General features: G+C 33.4%; 1 protein-coding gene across 2 annotated transcripts in view; it reads left to right on the top strand.

Annotated features, from left to right (window-relative positions):
• The window catches only part of Ncam2 (neural cell adhesion molecule 2), a 448,375-nt gene that overhangs the window by 417,185 nt on the left and 9,883 nt on the right, over positions 1–21,307 (top strand). For both annotated transcript variants that reach the window (XM_063224717.1, XM_063224714.1), the window contains exon 16: positions 5,471–5,675. In XM_063224717.1, coding sequence (XP_063080787.1) covers positions 5,471–5,675 — 205 coding nt within the window. The remainder of the gene's footprint in view (positions 1–5,470; positions 5,676–21,307) is intronic.

The following is a 21,307-nucleotide window of genomic DNA, read 5'->3' as shown; positions in this document are numbered from 1 at the left end:
AGATTTAAAATGTCTATTTTTAAAGTATTCTTTAAGTTAAAATATTTATTATAAGAGATTCTTACCTATAATTTTTATTTAGCCATCCTCTTTTCCCCACTATTACCAGATTTGAGATCATTTTTAATCTTATAATCTATCCTTTCAAATATTATCAAGATTTTGATATGCTTCCATTAAAATTTCTATAGAAAGTATGGTACAATACATAGTGTGTATTTTTACAGGTGTAACAAAATAAAGGCTTAAAATTGATAAAAAATTTTTATTTTTAATATTTAATGCTTCAAGGCATGACATTTGCGATATGAAAAAGGCTCTTTTTATTTTTCTCTTCATTGAAAACAAAGCGCTTTTCACAGCTATAAGAGATGTTAGTACACAACATATTGTTCAAATTGGTCATTGAAAAAAATCTGTGAAATACTGTGTTCCACCCACAGAGCTTTCACTATAAGTTTTGTAAATACTTCTTGTAACTGGACTGCATGAACTCAAAAGAATTAAAATGTTGCTAATAAGTGAATTTTGTGAAAAAGATATACATGCTTTAAAAAAATCTCATGAAGAAAATTTTATGTGTACTCTAAACTGACATGACATAGTAAAACATTAGACAGGAAAAGATGATAGAGTCTTTGTTAGGAGGCAGACAAATTTGATCAACTTGGTAGTAATCTTTTGAGAATTCTATTTTCTATATCATAAATTCATTTTAAAAATATCGCACAAAGTAAAACAAAAAATAAGTGTAACAGTAGGATAACAAAAAAAATTGCAGCAGATTAAGTGGATAAAATAAATTATAAAGGAAGAGTATTCCAGATATGGATACAAAGAGACAGATACAGAGATAGCTACCTATATATGTTTAGACTTAAATAGTGGTACAGTTTTATAATTTTATCCCAAAGCTGAGGAAAATGCATACAAATGTATACGTTTAAATGTACAAAATTATAAAAGTAGAGATGATATTAATGCATATAACCTACTGGAGAAATTATAAAATGTAATAACTATAGTTTTATAAATTTCTTGGCACTTAGATGTTACTTGGAAGTTAAAGTGTATTTTGCTTGTGCAAAATCATTAGTTTGATCATCAATATGGCAAAATTAATTTTAGTTAATTAAAAGCTTATAAAATGTACAAATGCACTCCTAATTATTTTAATGCAACATACTATTATTAACAATGTTCAAATAGTCATATACTTACTATAAACTAGAAATTGGTAAAATAGAAAAATCTGTTTTTCAAAAGCATTATAGAAATAAAGTCCAATAAATAAAATTTCTTTAAAGTAATATGCAGCAAAAATAACGACATATTTCTATAATGCTTTCAATTTTCCAGATGTTTTTATATCTGATTCTAAAAGACTATCTTAAATAGTATTAATATTCATATTTCATTAATAACGAACCCAAAAATAAACTAGTAATTTTCTTTAGATATTTTCCATTATAATGTATAGACTATGAATGCATGAAAAAACCTTTGAATGCATTTTAAAATATTAGAGTATTCATTAAATATATATCATATTTCTAACTTTGTTTTCATTATAATGTTCAATGCAAATTTCAATAAATAAACTATAAGATGCTTCTTTTATAATTTAACACTTTTGAAAAAGTATATTTCTCTTACGGTATAGATGGAGTAACTTTAAACTTGGTTTAGAGAGAAAGGAGAATAAAAACATAGATAATAATTAATATTGGATTTGCTATTTATTTTCAGTTCCAGGTGAATGGCAAATGATATTTTAAAACAAGTTGCTGATGCAATTTGCAATGACTTTCTTCTTTGTAACTGACACAGTTCAGGGGTATTTAACAGCCACTGAAAAATTTAGATATTCAAAATTTTGTGTCCACCAAAGCATTTAAATATCAATCAAAGATGAAGGGTCTGTTCTTTCAGAGATGTCCATTAGATAGTCTAAATGCTGGACACTCAGAAGACAAAAAGTACTGTTCAGAGAAACAGAAACAGGATCACACTTAGACTACTAACAACTGTGCTTTCATATTAAATTTATTATATTTTATTTTATTTGAATCAACATTTTCCTATTTTTTATTGGACCTGCAAATCTGAATATATTGTTTCAAATATATAAGAAATACTAGCATTATTGGAAATTTTCCTAAAATATCTCCAAGTAGATAAGAAATAACATAAAATTTGAATGTAAATTTCTCATTGTCCACTTGCTTTACTTAAGAAGAACATTGATATCCAAACCAAATTTTAATTAATTTCAATATTGGGTAATTAAATTTCTAAATAATTATAACAGAAACATGGGAAGAAATATATGTAACAAACAAGTTGAATTAAACTTTTTTCTCATTTTAGTACTTTGTTTTTATGTTTTGGTAAAAATTAGAATATGAGTACAGAAACATGAGGAGAATACATAGTTGGATTTCTTTATTAATTTCCAGTTCAGAAGAATGCAACAAAAATCAGCTTGGTTTCCATGTTTTCATTTTAAAAAGAATGTGAATCAAATATAAAGTTTTAAAGTTTCTGATTCCTAAATTATATGTTCTTATTAGATTCTAGTAGAAAATTTTCTTTATTACAAAAACAAAGCATAAAATGATAACTAGAAAGACAGCTCAATCCAGAAATATTTTATATAATTTACAATCAACTCATTTAAATATATACACACATAGAAAATCATTCTAATTCCATTAATTGTAAAAGTATATAGACAATAAATTTTTCTCAGTATGAAATTATATATTTCACTGTACTCATTTTATTTGTATATTTTTATTAACAATGATGACTAATGTGAAAAATTGACTATACTACATTCTAGACTTCAATATTCCCATCTGTAGACTTGTTAATATTATTTTCCCATGCAATGAGGTTATTATAAAAATGATAAGTGTATAGAGGCTGGGGATTTAGCTCAGCGGCATAAGCGCCTGCCTTGCAAGCAGGAAGTCGTGAGTTTGATCCCTGGTACAGGTAAAAAGGAAAAAGACAAAAAAAAAATGATAAGTATAACATACCTATAAATATTCAAAAATCTGAAAAAGAGATATTTTAAATTCATTTACTTATGTTCAATTATTTTTAAACAATTAAACTGCAATTCATAAAGGAAGAGTTTTATTTATATCACTGATAAATTATTAGTCCTCAAATCATAGGATTGTCATTTTATATGTGCTTATGATTTCATCTGTGAAAATTCAAAGTACATGAACAATTAAAACACAGGAAATTTGGCTTTCATAGTTATGACAGCCTAGCCTTATGGGATATGAGAAAATAAATAATTAAATCATTAAGTAGAAACTAAAGTGTATATTAAATATCACTTAAAATAAATTTTTATAATTTAAGCTTATTTAATATTCACACTATTCTCTGCAGTTGTAAAATATATTCACATTTAAAAAATAGTAATTTAATTTGCAACGTTTTATCTCATGATAAAATGTATTTTTCTCTTGAAAGAAGTGATATCATCATAGGATGCTTTACAAATACCATTTGTCTAAAGATAGAATGAAGATCACTGTATCAGTTTAACACTGAAAAGGTCACAAATGAAATATTTATCAGGTAGAAACTAACTACCCTAATTTAAATCATTTTCCTAAAAGGGTATTTTCAAAAGAACAACTATTAGAGAGTAGAAGTTTCTTTTCTGCCTTAGATTACTGATGGGGAAAAAAATATCTTTATCGTCTAGTTTCACGTTTAAATTTAGATAGCGCTTATTTTTCATAAAGCAATTTTTCTAGAATAATAACGATCAATAATTGTTAAATGTTTATTGTGTGCTGAAAAATAAGTGCTTTGTTAAGTACATTACCATTTTTATGATAGTGTCACAACAATGCTTTGGCCTACTTCCCCGTTGTTGCTTGGATAACTGTCCCCACTTCATAAAGAGCTACCACAGACTTGGAGATGGTAGACAGCTATCCACACAGATGCCTGACAGTGAGTGAACCAGGACTTTCTGGATCCTGATCAGTACATTTCAGTGTAAAGCAAAACTTTGTACTTAGAAAAGGTAAATCTAAATTTCTAAAATCAATCAGATATATTGTCCTTGATCAGTAGACTTTATTGCAGAGCACTATATCTGCACATGGGAGGTATGTTAATGGAGTACAAGAGTAGCAACTACAAATCGACACGGTCATGGACTCAGTATATCCACAAGGGCTAAGGCTTAGTCTGATACCAACATAGTCAAGGCTGATCTGTGAACGATACATTTAGATAGGAACAATTATTCTTCCTTTTTTGAAACAAGTTATCTCCAAGTTATTATTAAAATGTTACATCTAGGTTTAGAGATATAATTTAGAAAATCTTTGTTTTTCAAACTTTACAAGTGATTTTCCCCATATGGTTTTGCCGCTTTTGTTCCATACCAATTGTGTAAGGAATGTAACATTACTATGCTTATGCCATTAAAAGGATAATTGTAACTTTATTCTTTTATGCATGCAAATTATTAACATACAAACATGAAGGATAATTTTGAATTTTTGTAAAATTGTTCATTGTTTTCTTCTTTAGATAACAACTGCACATTATTTCCATTGTCCCTGTTTTTTTCATCCATACTTCTCCTGTTGTGCATCTTTCCACATAGTCCACTGCAGTAGGTAGCAAACCATTTTTATCACTACCTGATCTATTTATGTTTTTGTCTTATAAGCCAGCATTATCCATCCTATTCATAATCATTTATTTCATGAATGCATTCTTCATATCGTTTTGAATTTCCTGCAACCAAATGCCATAGATAAATGGCTCTACATGTCTCCATATTTTCTTGATATGACCAAGTTATAAGTAGCCTAACTAAAATTTTTCCTCTAGCTTAATATACTTGTTAAAATATTAACTTGATAAAATATGAGCAAGTCTTTTCTTCTATAATGATGATTTTTAAAAATATTCAGAGGTAGGTATCTTAAAATGATTTCACTGTTAAAGCAAAATGCTTGGAAAGATTCATTTGCAAGTTTAAGCCTTAAAACTAAAATAATTCCTTATGGGATATTTAAGTAACACCATTTATGACTGTATAGCTTTTATGACTATATTTCCCATTTAGCATGGTGGTGATCTATAATGACTGTGAATTTTTGATAAATTACAGTTTTGAATATGATACCATTCATTATCCTCTCCTCAGGGAATCAAGAAATACATTGAATATGCCTAGTCTTTTTTAAAAAAAGTTTTTGAAAGGAGTGTTCAAGTCATTAACCTGTCAGCTGCTTAAGACATGGTTTGAAAGCCAGATAATAGGTCCCAATAATGATGAAATTGAAGCCTGCCAGATATTAATGCTTTTTCCTGTCTCTTTAGTCAAATATAATTTGTTAGCATTAATTTTAAATTATTGTTTGATGTTTTTTGACTTAGGAATTTAATGGAATTATTTTCTTATTTTTTTCTTAAGACACACTTTTTAATGGTCTTGGGCTTGGAGCAGTCATTGGCCTGGGAGTTGCAGCCCTTTTGCTAATCCTTGTGGTAACAGATGTCAGCTGCTTCTTTATTCGACAATGTGGGTTACTGATGTGCATCACCAGGAGAATGTGTGGGAAGAAGAGTGGTTCCAGTGGGAAAAGCAAAGAACTTGAAGAAGGAAAAGCTGCATACCTGTGAGTATCAGGCGTCTGCACAATATCACATTAACTGTGAGAGCCACGAGTAAGCTTGTGTGCTTTGTTTTCAAAGCAGAGTAGAGCACTGACTGTAGGATTTTGGTCACATCACTGCCTCCTCCCTGAGTTTAAATCTGTATAACTAAGTAACATGAAATATGGATGGGTGAATAGAGGTATGGATGGTTGGATAGATAAATCAGTTATACAAATGTGTCTCTTTATAATTTTCTCACCATTTTAAGTCCAGACAATGTAAAGTTAGCTTTTTAGAATACACTACAGGATATCAAGGTTGCTTTGCTATTCTAGACTCTAGCATTTCTATTTTAACCTGATCTGTAGTTTCTGTGCACACACACACACACCATGCTAAGATTTTTATTAGAATTGGATTGAACTTATAGATGCATTGAAATAGAATTAATCTTTGCCATAGACTTTAGTTCAACCTATAAATCAATCTCTTTATCTCTGCTTTTAAAAGGAAAACCCAGATTTCTTATCCAGTTAAATTGTTAAAAAGCAATTCATTATTTAATGTGGCTGCATACATCCAGGTATATGATCTGCTTCACAAAAACAATCATAACAATTCATATGAATCATACTGGCAGTAGTTATCATTGATTTATTAATCTTAATGGAATATTTTTCTATATTTACAAGAGATATTTGCATGTTTGAGTAGTTAAATAAAATAATATAAAATTTAAATTAAAAATTAGTTTATATTATCAGATTATTAACTTTTTCATTGAGCATAGAATGTAAAATAATAGAAATTAATTTCTATTTTCCACTTGAGTGAGGTATTAATGAAAGATGCAATAAACAGAATTGCATCAGTTCACTATTGAATGTCTTTTACTTTCATTTGTCATGACTTATCCTTAGTCCTAATAAATTTCTATGTTACATTATCTTATTAAATACACAGAACACCAGTTATTGTTATAAAGAAATAGAAGTGCATGGTAAAATATTGAGGAAACAATATTATAAGTAAATATAGATGTGTACAATTTATAGTAAAGACAATTATGCATACATTCCTATGTATATTCTTCTAAAGTTTGGATTTTATATATTTTTCTTCTAGTTTATACCCTGAGCAAATATTGGTAAAATATCAAGTAGCAATCACTGGTGTACAACTGAATACTTAGTGTATGAAATAAACTTAAATCAATTTTTCATTTAGAGCTCACATTCTATTACAGAAGTATAGTTAATAAACTACCGAAATTGAAAAAGTCCTATATTGACAAACACTAAAACTAAAAAGCAGAATGATAAGATAGTATTCAATATTGAATCATTAAATGTCTCTTGTGGAGGTTAAATTTAAACTGAATTGCATGTGATATCAAACCACTAATGTAAGAATGAAAGAGAAAACAATTTCCAGGTGCTACAGTTAGCACTAAGGCCTTAAGTTGCCTTCAGAAGCTTGCTAACTTCAAGAACAAGTGCAAATAAATGGTCTAAAGAAGAAATAGCCTTGTATGATAGCAGATAGAGAACTGTCTAGGATCTAAAATATTGCCTTCATTGGTAAATTCAGGTAAGGAACCCGAATTTTATTTTAGATAGAAGGCTTCTAGAAGAGTTTTATGAAGATATGTCAGGCATTGCATGAAGACTGGATCACTGAATATTTGATGATTTGAAAGAAATATTTAGAGTCCAGGACACTAAATAAAATAACCTTGAAATACTCCAGAAGGAAAATGATATTTTTGTGACTCAAGTCAGTGGTGTTTCAGGATGTACAAGTGGATAGATACTCAGTAGGGTTGAACCAGTGTCAACTATTAGCTGATTCATTTTACTTTATAACAAAAGGCACAAAGAATTTCAAAAGTGCTTTTCTGTTTTTTTATTAACTGAGGCATTGCCGTAATCACTAATAAAACAACCTGGCTGATGCAAGATCTGTTTATTTTTATTTAACTCTACCATGTTTGAATTTGTCCCTGAGCACTTCTGTTTATAAATCCTGCTGAGTTTAATTAACCTGAAAGAATTAGGAAAGTGAAAACATGTAGTTAATCTCATATTTATCATTGATCACCCCATTTAGATAATTTCTTCTGCCTTTGGAGAACAGCTTTCAGCTCTTTCAGAAATGTATTGTGCAAGTATGAAATGACATAAAATATTTGTCAGAAATATATAATAGCTGGTTTGATTAATTGGGTTTTTGTTCACTTCTAAAAATGATTCTGAGCATTCATAGAGTAGTTAACTCATGCTGTCAGAAGTTGTAAATCCATATTCACTTAACACAGGGCATACGAACTAAAGATTTAATAATGTTATGTGCTTTATTGTCTTGTTAATTAATAAATGTATTGCCAAGATTATTGTTTTTTAAAGATATAGAGGCACATGATAAAACAATGAAAAACAATGGTAGGTACAAAGTCATGTAGCGAAGTCACAGCATCAGTGTAAATTTCTAGAACAAACCCTTCATTTCTTAACAGTGTTAATAGTCTTTTGCCTAGCATTTTAAGACCTTATTTTAAAAGTAACCAATAATTTATATGATATAAAGTTATTTTACTTCTATTTTCCTCAGAATTAACTTATTTCCAAATATTTATTAAAGATTTTTATAATATGGTAGGATGTTACATAAACCCTGTGAATTCAACTGGTATGGAATGCAAACTCATTTTCTGCTCTCAGTGATTTTTGTTCTCGCAAGTAATGCATGTTAATTTTAAAATTCAATGACTAAATAAAGTTCTTCCCAGAGATACTTTTCAGAATCAAAATAATTAACTTTTTCACGTTTGAACAAACTATAAAGAAACTAAACATAGTGGAAGATTAGATGTTAATTAGCTGAATACTTTGCAGGTACACATGTACAAAACTTTCCAGAATAATACTTTCCAGACAGACAAAATAGACTGGGTGGAAAAGTTTTTTTGTAAGAGGAAGAATGCCCTTATCTAACAACCAAATATAACAAAAAAGCATTTTCTGTACAACAAAGAGAGAAACAGAGACAGAGACAGAGAGAAAATGGTATTTCCATGTCCCACTCCAGCTTGTAAGAAGCTTGGAAGTTGCCACTCCTTCCTGACAATTTAAAACTAAACAAACTAAAAATATCAGTGACTGTTCTATTCAGACAAAAGGAGAAACAGTACAACATTGTAACTGCTAAGGGAGCAGATATTTATAAGCAAAAACTTCTTCAGGTTTTATTCCTTAAGCAGAAAATCTGAAATATAATTGATAGTTTGCTAGACACTCAATAGGAAACAAGTCTAAGGCAAAAAGTCTTAAGTATGGAATCATTTATACATGATTAAAATAGTTTTGAGAATTTTACTATATAGGGATTAACTGGGTTTTCCTAGTGAATCTTGATGAAAAAAATTTCCTCATATTTCTAGGAAAAAAAGAGGTAATTTAAGTATTTCAAAGTATATAAAAGCACTCTGTGCTTTATAGTATCTTCCTTCAGTAGAAAGTACCATCCAGAGCCTACTCTGTTGGATTTTTATCAGATTCTAGTGTATTGAGAGAAATTAAATACACAATTCCACCCTTCTGAACCTTCCAGCTGGTAGATAATAATGCTGACTCCACCCCACTTTGGCTATCCAACTTCCTTCACATAAGGTGAGGGCAAGAAAAGCACCAGTATTCACAGTTTAGAAACACAAACTCTGTGCAGGGATAGGACCAAAACACAGACTATAAACTCCTTTTTCCAACTCAAATCTTATTACCACATTCAAATGGCTGTTGCAAAGAATTTACTATAAACTGACTGTCAAGATAAAATGAAAGACCTACTTAAGGACAAAAGACACAATTTGAAGAGACTGAGCAATCATAAAGCAGACTCATATATGGCAGGGTAGTTAGAATTATTATATGGGGACTTTAAAAACTATAAAAATGTGTTAAAGATCAATTCTTTCTATTTTCCCTTTTCCACACATCCATCATCTCTTCTTAAGATCCCCACCCCATCTCTATAAAGTCTAAGAATGAAAAGTAAGAAGAAATAAAGACTATTTTAATGTGAATTATTTGCAATGTGTTCTTTATCATAATAGTTTTTTAATTAAAAAATTAATAAAACAAGGCAAAAAGGTAATTAAAGGAAAAGTATTAAAGATGTAGTTGAACTGGACAAAATCATCAATAAAATCAATGTTATGGAAATTCATAACCTGTTTTACACAAAAATATCACAATAAACACTGAAATCTGAATAGAATATTTATCCACTTAGATCTATTTCTGGATGATAAACAGTAAGATATTTAAAATCATAACCCCAGGACTCATGTTTGACTGGTTCTTTTTGCTTTAGTGTCTTTCTGGGTTGAGAGGATCCATCTCCCTCTGTCCGGGACTCCCCATGCTGTGTTATTTTGGCATCTTGAGTTGCCTCTCAGGGAGCCTCTGTAGTTTGCTCTTATCTATCCACCATCTTTACCAGAGCACCAGTTCTCTAGTAGACTTTATGTGCCCAAAATACTGTACAATTTCTCTCACAATCAGGATTCACCAGTAGAAGAATTACACAGTGGAAACAGGAATTGAATCATTTACCATTATTCCTAGCAACCAACTAGCAAATTTTTTCTTTCTTTTCTTGAATCCTTACACTCTGCTGACCTAGAAATCTTAGTTCTAATGGTGGGAAATATCTATTAGGAGACCCAGAGATGATTCCATTGAAATAGAATGTATTACTTGTCTTGGTCATTTTAACTCATTCCTCTGAATCAATAATCTAACATGGGTATTGGTAGGGATGAATGATCCAGAATTGCTGAGGGAAATTAAGGGAGTATATGTTTGGAGTTTAGGAGGTCCCTGAGTGCAATTATTAGTATTGACATACCTCATTATTAACATCAATGGGTGACTATAAGAATCTAATCTAAGCAGGATAGCAGTGACTTTAGTCAGTTGTTTCCTTCCCAGAGGAGATTGGTGGGCTATGCTTGGCCTGGGTCAACCCCTGGCTGAGACCCAATAAGTTGTCCCAAACCAATTCCCTACGCATGGTGCACAATAAACGTAGTGAAGGCTTCAGCAGGTTGACTGACCCAGAGAGGAGGAGCGAGCATACGCTGCCCCTGTTTGCACTTCATTAACACAATGGAATGGCAGGATTACCTAGCCAGTGTTCTTCAGAAGAATGGTAACCAAAAAGGAAAGGGACTGTGACCTCCTCTATATGCATGTACAGAAGAAACAAAAACATGAGAAGAGGAAGCAACAAGAAAATGTCCCCAGCCCCCAATCCTGAGAACATTGATACAGGAGAGGTAAATACAAAAGAGATTGAGAATAGCAAACATGCAATATCAGACACAGCATCAGTAGATATAAAGAGATATCATCAGGACCTCATAGATGAGTTCAAAAGTGAAATATTTAACCAAATAAAGCAACCTATAAGTAGATTAATAAAAGAAATGCTAAGCACCTCTCAAGAAGACACAGGAAAATAGAGGAGCACAAAAAAAGGAGAGAAATGTTTGATGAAGAATATAAAGAAAACATAAAATACATGAAGCAGGTTCAAAGAGATTACCAGGAAATAAAAAAAAAAAAAACTCCATTGAAAGCTGACAAAACTGCTTGAAAGAAACTAAGGATATATTATCCAAACTGGAAGACAGATTTGCCATGTGGGGTTATGAAAGGAAAAATTTCTTAAAAATAACAAGGAAACGGGCAGTAATAGTACAAAGGCTAGAAGACAATAAGAAGATAACTTAACAATAAAGAATATAAATGAAAAAGCAGGGGTAAAAACAAAAAACTACAAAGGCTATTCACAGAAATAATTAAGGAAAACTTCCCAAACATAGGAAAAGGAAATGATATTCAGATGTATGAGGCATACAGAACTCCAGCCACCTACATCCAAAACAGAACTATATGAAGGCATATAATAATCAAGATCCCAGAAATTCAATATAAGAACAAAATATTAAAAGCTGTCAGAGGAAAGAAACAGATGACCTATTAAGGAAAATCCATCAAAATCACAGCAGACTTCTCGACAGACCATCAAATCAAGAAGAGCTTAGAGTGAAGTATTCCAAGCCCTGAAATAAAATAACCTCCAGCCCAGATTGGTGTACCCTGAAAAACTGTCTCCTAGAAAGCAATGAAGAAACAAGATGTTTGCAAGACAAAGAGGAACTGGGGGAAAGTGCAACCACCAATCCACCTCTACAGAGAATACTGCAGGACATTCTAGAGAGAGAGAAAAGTATCAGGATTCCAGGAACAGTGGCAGAGAGGCCTCAATGAATGGAGCATAAAGAGAAATGAAGAAGAAAAGCAGACAACTAATCACAGAAAAAAAAAAAAAAACACAACAGAAATGAGGCAGAGAAGGTTGGCTATGATCTCTAATATAGATTGCCTTGATACACTAAAAAAAAAAAAAGAAGATGAAAAAAAAGGAGAAATGTAAGCAGAGTAGATCAGGAGGTAGGATCCACCAACATGCTCTTTATAGGAAATATAATTAACCTGAGAAAGGGTTTATGGACCAAAAATCAAATATGATAAACAATGCTCTATGTGACAGGAAACCAAAAGAGTAATAGGAGAAACTAGACCAGTATTTTGGATAGGTTAGAAATACAGGTTTTAATAGATAAAGGAATACAATTAGAGATCAAGTCTAGGAGAGAGAAGGTTCAGAACCACTTAGGTAAATAGCAGGTTGCATCCCCAATCTAAAAACTGAGGGTGTTGCTGAGACCCAAAAATGCACAATGCACTCTGGAGGAGTGAAAGAGGAGGAATAGTCTTTCAAAAGATGGCAGAAGGTATTGTTAATAGGGTATCAGGATTTAAAACTCCTATTACTTGCACCACTCTGCTTAGATAGATTTTATTCTGTCCTTGTTTGTCTACTTGCAGGAGATCTGAGGGCACAGACAGCTGTCCCAAAAATAACAGAATATACTACAGTAATCATTTTAATTTTCTAGTAACTTAATCTAGAGTGCTGTACAAATTATACTGTTTTATCATGACTGATCTTAGTTAAAACTGGTTTGTTTGATTGCTGTTTGATAGCAACAGATTTTATTCAAAATTGTTATGATTGATAGTAACAAGTCTGAGAGTATAGGCAACTACACTGATGATGACAAGATTCACTACAATACCCATTCTGTTTGATTATTACCTGTTTTCGAAGTTTTACACTATCTACAAAGTTGTGTTTTTCTTAATATTGTTATGGAGTGTTATATTTAATTATACTTTGTCTGATAATATAGACAATTGTATTGAAGATAACAAGAGATAACACAGTAACCATGGTGGAACTCCTTGTACAGTGGTTTTATATGTCTTTTTTATTTCATGTGTTTATAGGAATATGTTTTGTTTTGTCTTGCTTTGTTTTGTTTCTCCCTCTAATATAGAAAGGATAGAAATACATGTTAAGACTCATGCATGCGTAGAACCTATAAACAGTTTACAAGAACTAATCTTACACCACATGATGAAATGAAAAAATACTTTGAAGAAAAAGAGACAATGCAGTACCTAGTGCTGATCCCGTAGTGTCATGATGTGAAATCTAGCAATATTATTAGTCTTTATTCAGAGTGATTTTAGCCTGCTTTGGTTTGTTTAATCTCAACATAAATGGAGATATGGATAACTGCATATATGTTTAAGTGCATAAGATTGATAACTATATTACCAAGTTTTTGTTGGATAGTTGAACAGAACTGTTTGCAATCTCACTGTTTGAATCTCCACTTTGTATGTTTCACTTGTGTATCTTGAATAACTATTTGTAAGAGGACAATATGTAATCATCAACTAGTGATTTCTTACTGTTTATTTTTTCTTTGAAAGTATGTATTATTTCTATGTTTTGTTTAGTCTTTCTTCAAATAAAATTTTTAAAAATTTGAAAAAAAGTCTACTAGAGAACTTTGTTTCAGCTCATCAGAGTGCTGCAGCATATCTAGCACTGTAAGAGCACCTTCAAAAAATACCCTATCAATCCAGTTACACTGGATGATAAGAAAATGAAACACTGGAAATTTTCATAAGCATGAGTCTGCTTCCACACTTTTTTGACAATGAAGTGGCCTTATTGATCTAAATCATGCTGCATGCAGTACTCTGATAATGAATGCAACACTCTGTAAGTTTACAGATGGAAGAAGGAAGGCAAATCTATACCTGAAATAAGGCTCTATTTCAGTAAGGACAAAACATTTCCCTTTCTATTGATGGAGTGTGCAATACAATCCTTGCTACCAGGTTACAGGCTGGTCACCTTGGGGAATGGTGCCACATTCAGCACTGTCTAGATACAATTTACCATTGTGTACCACCTTAAAATCAATTTCAATACCTCTTTCTCTGACCTTTGCTTGTATGAAATAGAAAACTCAAGAAGTTATTTTAGGATGTGCCATATTCCCTCATGAGTCATACTGTTAGGAGCATTCTTAATTTTGAGCCTTAATTATAGGTTTCCAGGCAATAAAGGATGTTTATGGATTCTAAGGAGCATCAACATTATTTTGCTTAGTAATTACATCAGAAAAATGTTACTATTTTATTGGACAAAACTTGCATAGTTTCCTCAGGTATAGTTGGAGAGGCCAATACCACAGGAATAGGAGATAAGGATGCCTCTGCCACTGAGGATGGGGAAATCTCTTCCCTATAGAAGTTATCTCACCTGAATTTAGTAGTTAATTAACCTTAGCCTTATCAGGTGCATCCCAAACTATTCTATCCCAATTTAAAGTAACTCAAACTTGATTATTAGTACCCTAACTTTAACTGCAGATATCCTCTCAGGCAAAGTTAAAGTAGCACTGTAATTCAGTCAGTTGAATTATGAAGGCTTGTTTGGTTCTTAGCAGCTTCATTACTGTGGTTGAGTGAGAGAAGTCTCACTTTCAGGACATACTGAGAAGCTTTTAGATATTTTATATGTGTGAAATCTGGGAAATTGGAATGTTTGAGCTCATTATTATCCTTTGTTACTTTGTTGACACACTTAGAAGCTTCTGTATTATTTATTAATGTCAAGAGGTCAGAATTTGACTATTTCAAAACTCATTCTTTTTGTACTTTGTATAGAGATGCTCAGAACAATCATCCAGCATAATTGAACTTTTTCTCTCCCAAAAATATTCAAAAACCCATAAAGTCACCAAATTTGTTATACTTGGCAAATGTTAAAATTAAGATAATTAAGTGGATATATGCTACAAATTATTTTAAATAATTTATGACAGACTAAAATTTCTACATTATCAGAACTGTATGTCTCTAAAATTAAGGGGGCAAGAGAAGGAATAACAAAAAGAATTAGAGAATTTGATTTGTCTAATCAAAATGTTTCTGAACAAAAAAATAAAAGATAGATAGTGGTATGTAAGGAAATAGATTCTTCTCAAATAAGAAAAAGATCATGAGACGGAGGGAAGGGGGAAGAAGTGAAGGAAAAGAAGAGGAAAGAAGTACTTGATTTGTTATGGATTGTAGAGTTCCCCACAAGGAATGTAAACATGTAATAATAAAAATAATATTTTTCTAGAATCATTTGCTGTACTAAAATCTGTTTTACTTATAGTTATCTAGAGAAACAGAATCAATAGAAAATACATGTGTAATTATTCAAGGTATTTAGATAGGCTTACAAGATCAGAAGCAGGACATTTCAGGATACCAACAATATGCCAAAATGCAAGAGGTTCTAGTAACAAAACCACCAAAAAGATAAAAGCCATAGACAACTCTAGGTCTGAAGGCCTGGAAAGTCACTGGAGAGGCTCCAATGCAAGGCTTCTTTGCAAATTAAGATATCATAATGCACATACTAAAAATAAAGGTTGTTTAGCTCAGCAGTGTAAGTGCTTGCTTGGCAAATGTGAGGTCATGAGTTGGATCCCCAGCACCAAAAAAAAAAAAAAAAAACCCTACAAAAATAAAATTAAATTAAATATGTTGCATAAATTTTTGCATGAGAAAAATAAAAGAAGAGTGATACTCTCTGGTGGCTAGGACAGTCCAGTATCCCTGGGGTAAGGTCTCAAAGGAATGCCAGGATGGGGCACTCTCTTGCTCAGTGTCTTCTGCTGCATTTGAGGCATGGTCCTTGAGGAGGACCCAGGCAGCTCCACCTTGTTTTGATTTATCTGTCTCAGAACTCCAAGTGTCACAAGTGTTATTGTTATCTCTGTTGTTGAAAACATGAAAAGCCATAATAAGGTCTCTGTGGAGTTTGAAGGTCAAGTTTTGCCTTTTTGTTTGGAATTTGGACTATAGTAGAAGGTATCTGTAGAATTAAGTAAGTATGCAGGAGTCAGATATAATCAACAGGGTAATTATGACAGGTCCAGAGAATTTTACGAACTGCCATGTCACTTATTTCAAATATAAGTATCTCTTTATGTTGTTAAAATGTCTAATGCCATGTGATTTTTGCAGGATGGACTGTTTAATTGATTTTAGTTGTTAAACATTTAGGAGATCAGTGACAATACAGTATCATATAGGCAGTAAGCTTAACATAGAACATTACTGGTGGTTTATAGCAAAAGGAATTTATAAATACTTCTTAGTTTTAGTTGTTAAACAGGAGATCAGTGACAATACAGTTTCATATAGGCAGTAAGCTTAACATAGAACATTACTGGTGGTTTATAGCAAAGGAATTTATAAATACTTCTTAGTTTCAGTTGTTAAACATGAGATCAGTGACAATACAGTATAATATAGGCAGTAAGCTTAACATAGAACATTACTGGTGGTTTACAGCAAAAGAAATTTATAATTACCTCTTAATTTTGGTTGTTAAACATTTAGGAGATTGTTGAAGGCTTTAATTGATAAACAAGGCTGGTAAAATTACCAGGTGGCCACTTCCCCGTTTATCAGCTAAAGTCTTTTCTATTGCTGGCTTATTTAACCTTGATTAAATGGTTTGAGAATATAAAAAATAGCATCTCTGAGCTGAGCCACCAAGCTGTTGTTTATCTGTGTTTGTGTTTAAAGCAGCGCTTGTGTTTGGGAGACACTTGTTTGGGAGATGTGCAGGCCTAAGACAGGACAGAACTCTGAGGCTGGGCGGGGCGCCCAGGCTTGGGGCGGTGCATGCAGAGTAAAGGTGGGGTGAGCACCGGAGTGTAGTGTGCAGGGTGGGCTGAGACTGCCCCTGAAATGCGTGCAAAGGCGGGGTGCGGGGGGGCTGGCAGTGGCAGTGGCAGTAGGTGCGTGGTGCATGGGGGGCGGAGCTGGGAGGCAGAACTGGGATGCAGTGTGAAGCTGGGACCTTACACACTGGCAGACCAATGCGGAGCTGAGCTGCCACGTGGAGCCAGAACTGCTGGTGGGGTGCGCGGATTAGGGTGTGGCATTATAGCCGAGATACTGCATGGAGTTGGGGTGCAGCATGAAAGCTTAAAGCAGCAGTATCTCCCAACACTGTTTGGGCTGGAGCGCACATGAAAGCTTAAAGCAGCCCACGCATATCTCTCAACACTGTTTGGGCTCCCCTCTCTCATCTTGGCAAAGAATGGGTCAGTGCATGGAGTGGGGGGAGGGAAAGCGGCGAGGAAACAAAGAGACACTGGCTGGAAAGGACACACATTCTCAAAACAAAGGCTTAAAGATGAGAGTTTTGTACACTTATCGTCAGTGTGATAAGCCATAGATAGGTATCGTTTTGTTGGGGGGGGGCAGGAAGTGGTCCCCAAGATAAAATCTGGTGTGAGGTCTGGCCCACGGAGTTATAGCAAGATGAAGCAATGGACCATGGTCTACTAAGTGTTAAGTCGTCACTTTTTACTTATTTTAGACTGATCAGTATTATATGGTTCCAAAGCTTGTAATAATTGGCCATCACCAGTATATACTAGTGGATTTCTCATGGGTTTTAGTAACAGCTCTGCCCATGAGAACTTAAAAAGCTCTGAAGGACATGAGAGTCTTTCAGTGTGGACACAGGCTGGCCCAGGAAAACTCTTCCTTGGGCTATCCAAACCCAAAGGACTTGAGAGTCTTCCAGTGTGGACACAGGTTGGCCCAGAAAAACTCTGCCTTGGGCTATCTAAGGATGTGAGAGCATCTCGCAAACCCACAGAGAGGGGAAGAAAACCCACCTGGGACCTGGCCCAGTGGTATTCTCCAGAGGTTGCTCACCTGTGGTAAATTGGGTTGGTGTTGTTTGAGAGCCATCAGTGACAAGTTTACAGCTTCTGAGTGTAGAAATGAGGAATTAATGCAGCATGTAGTCCAGTCATGGTCCTGAACAGCAGAGGGCTCAAACTGGGAGGGCCCCAGGAATCTCTCATCTGCCATTCCTGGTCAGGGAACCATATGATAGAACTGTGGGGGACCAGCGGCAGCTGAAAAGATAAGAAGTATGAAATATAAATGACCTTTATTTTGAGAATGCAGGGAGAGACATCCCCTATCCCCTGGGGCATGGCAGCCCCCCCCCCCCCCGTGGTTGGCAGTCTCTCAGTGGAACACGTGGAGTGGGATCATATAAATAGCCTAGGTTTGGGGTGGAACCTAAGAGGCATTAGTGATTCACAGGTATTCCATTGGCACTCACTCGTTTGGCACCAGAGGTAAATTCCTAGGGGTAGGGAAGATGGAGCTCCTTGATTCCGCCTGAGGCTTTACTGGCTACAGTGTCCTGTCTGGGCCAAAACTCTTTCAAATAGCAACTAAAAAAGTTATCAGAAGGAAAATATAGTATGTATTAGACAACAAATAAATTAACTTGAAAACTAAAGAAATCAGTAGAGAGAATGAATGACACTAAAAGCTGGTTATTTTTCAAAATATCAATAAAATTGCTAGGGTGCTATTCAGACTAACTGAGGAATTAGAGACAAAATAAAGGAGAAAGAGAGAGAGATAACAATATAATAAATTGTTTAGTAGCTCTCTTCAGAGTATTCCATACAACAACAAAACATATTATATACATTATTATTACCAACATATGGAAATTTTCCCAAGATAAATCACATAATAGCTCATAAAACATGCTTAAATAAATAGAATCAAAATTGTGCAAGTGATAAATCAATAAAACTAGAAATCAATTGGAAACAAAACCACAGACATAATGCAAACACAAAGAGATTAAACAATGTGCTGTTAGGTAATCAACTGGTCACAAAAGAAACCAAGGAAAAAATTGTTTCCTAAAATTAAATGACAATGCCAGTAAAATATAGCATTAGCCAGAGAAATCAGACAAAAGGAGACATAAAAGGAATACATATGGAAAAGGAAGAAATCAGATTATTATTTACAAAGGACATGGTACTTTTGATACAAAACACACAAAAATCTACCAAATGACTCATATAATTAATCACCAAATTCAATAATGTGTCAGGCTACAAAGCCAACATGCAAAATTGTATAACATTCCTGTACAACATAAAGAAATTAAGAAAAAAATACCATTTAGGTAGCTTCAAGAAAAATTAAATACTTAGAAATTAACTCAACAAAGGAGGTGAAAGGTTTCTACAATGAAAACTGCAGTATTCTGAAGAAGGAGTTTAAAGGGATGCCAAAAAATGTAAAGCTATCACTTTTTCCTAAATAAGCAAATGATCATGTTCCCAAAGTGATTTAATATAATCCCAATCAAAATACAAACGTCCCTTACAGAACTAGAGGAAACCATTTTAAAACTTACATAAAAATGGAACACAGCCAGAATAACAATAATATTCCTTGGCAACAAGACCAAAGCAGGAGGTATCAAAAGCCAAAATACCAGTTTTTGAGTTGTATTTACAAAAGTACAGTGATATCAGTGAACAAAACAACTCAACATACTACCACAAAAACACACTTGTAGGTCATCTGAGCAGGATATAGAATAGAGGATGCATAAACAATCCTGGGCACCTTGACCATCTGATCGTTGACAAAGTAGTCAAAAACGTACATTAGAGGAAAAATGGTCTCTGTAACAAATCTTGCTGAAGACTGAATCTAGAAACATGGTAAAATAGATAAAATCTTGATAATACAGGCATGTCTTTGTGAATAAAACCCTAGGTATATGACAGATAACATTGGGAATCTACATTAGGAGCATATTAAATTAAAAAGCTTTTGCACAACAAAGGAAATAAGTAAAAACAGAGCCTACTGAATGAGAATAAATTTTTGCCATCTGTTCCTCAGACAGAAGATTAATATATAGAATATATAAAGGAAAAAATCAGAGTCCTCAACAAAAAATAAAAGACCCAATTAAAAAGTGGGCTGTTAAAAAAAAAAAAAAAACTAGTGAAGATATTGGGGAAAATGAACTCTTCCACATTTTTTGTAGAATTGTAAACTAGTAGAGTCACTATAGAAATATATAAATATTGCTCAATAAATTAAAAGTAGAAATTGTATTTCCTTCTTGTCTTAGTTACTTTTTACTCATTGCTGAGACAAAATACCTGAAGCCCAAAGCTGGGAAAGGAAAGGCGGCTTGATTCTTACTGTTTTTGGAGGTTTCAGTCCATACTCAGTTGGCTCCAAGGCAGGGCGGCATAGCTGGGCCGCTGTTCATGGCGGCTGCAAACAGCAAGGCAGAAACTGGCAAAAGAGTGAGACACACCTTCTTCCTGCCATTACATTACATCCTGGCTCCACCCCTAGGCCAGTGTAGCACTCACCCCAATCCAAGTGCTAGACAATGAACCAATCACAAATGCACAATGCAAATGCATGAAGCCTAGGGACCACCAACGTAAACCATGACACTTCTGCTTTGCCTCTTCTAAATATTGTCCCAAAAGAATTAAATATACAATGAAACATATATACCCAGGTATCAGGGACCTGGCCTAAAGCCCCAATCTCCCAAATGAGTGTACAGTGAAGGCTAAAATAAATGAGATAAGTAGTACTATGACTTTAGGACTCCAGGAGGATCAAAACCCTCTGCAGAGTTCTTGATTTTGTGGCTAAGATGATGGCTAAGACAAGAGCTTCTCTAGGCCACCCATATTTATGGCATTTTCAAACAAAGAGCAGGGATACTGAGGAAAGCAAAGGAAATGAGCAGGACCTTGGGAGTCACTTCAAAGACTTCTCCAAGTAGTAAATTATGCCAATTTAGGAGAATCATCTTATCTCCATGACACTAATGGCTGAATGAGTCTGCAGAGTGAGATGCCTGCAGTTATAGACTATATCTACTTAATTGGGGCTGGAGCCAAATGTCTTTGTAGTGGTCTCCAACAGCCATGTTTATAGCAGTGTAACTCCTAATAGCTAAATATTGAAAGTGGACTATAACACATCTCTATCAACAGAAGAATGGGTAAAGAATGTGTATTTATACACAGTGTAGTGTTGATCTTCTTTAAATAAAGATAGATTTCAGTTACTTTTAGGAAAAGGGATGCACCTGGACACTATAATATTAAGTTAAATAAATCAGACAACAAGCTTAAATATCCCATGGTATCTCCTAATGAGAAACCCAAAGTATAAATAACTTAAAGAGTGGGGAAAAAAAGTTGGATAATAGGGAGCAATGAGGTTGATCTTTTTCAAGTAGGAATGGAGCAAGAGATAGATGAAGAAAGGAA

The sequence above is a fragment of the Cavia porcellus genome, unplaced genomic scaffold (genome assembly GCF_034190915.1).
Source record: "Cavia porcellus strain 051 isolate PalLab524CR breed Dunkin Hartley unplaced genomic scaffold, mCavPor4.1 scaffold_15, whole genome shotgun sequence".
In the NCBI taxonomy this organism is placed as follows: domain Eukaryota; kingdom Metazoa; phylum Chordata; class Mammalia; order Rodentia; family Caviidae; genus Cavia; species Cavia porcellus.
The sequence above is the reverse complement of the archived record's forward strand: the minus strand, read 5'-3'. Positions and strand labels throughout refer to the sequence as shown.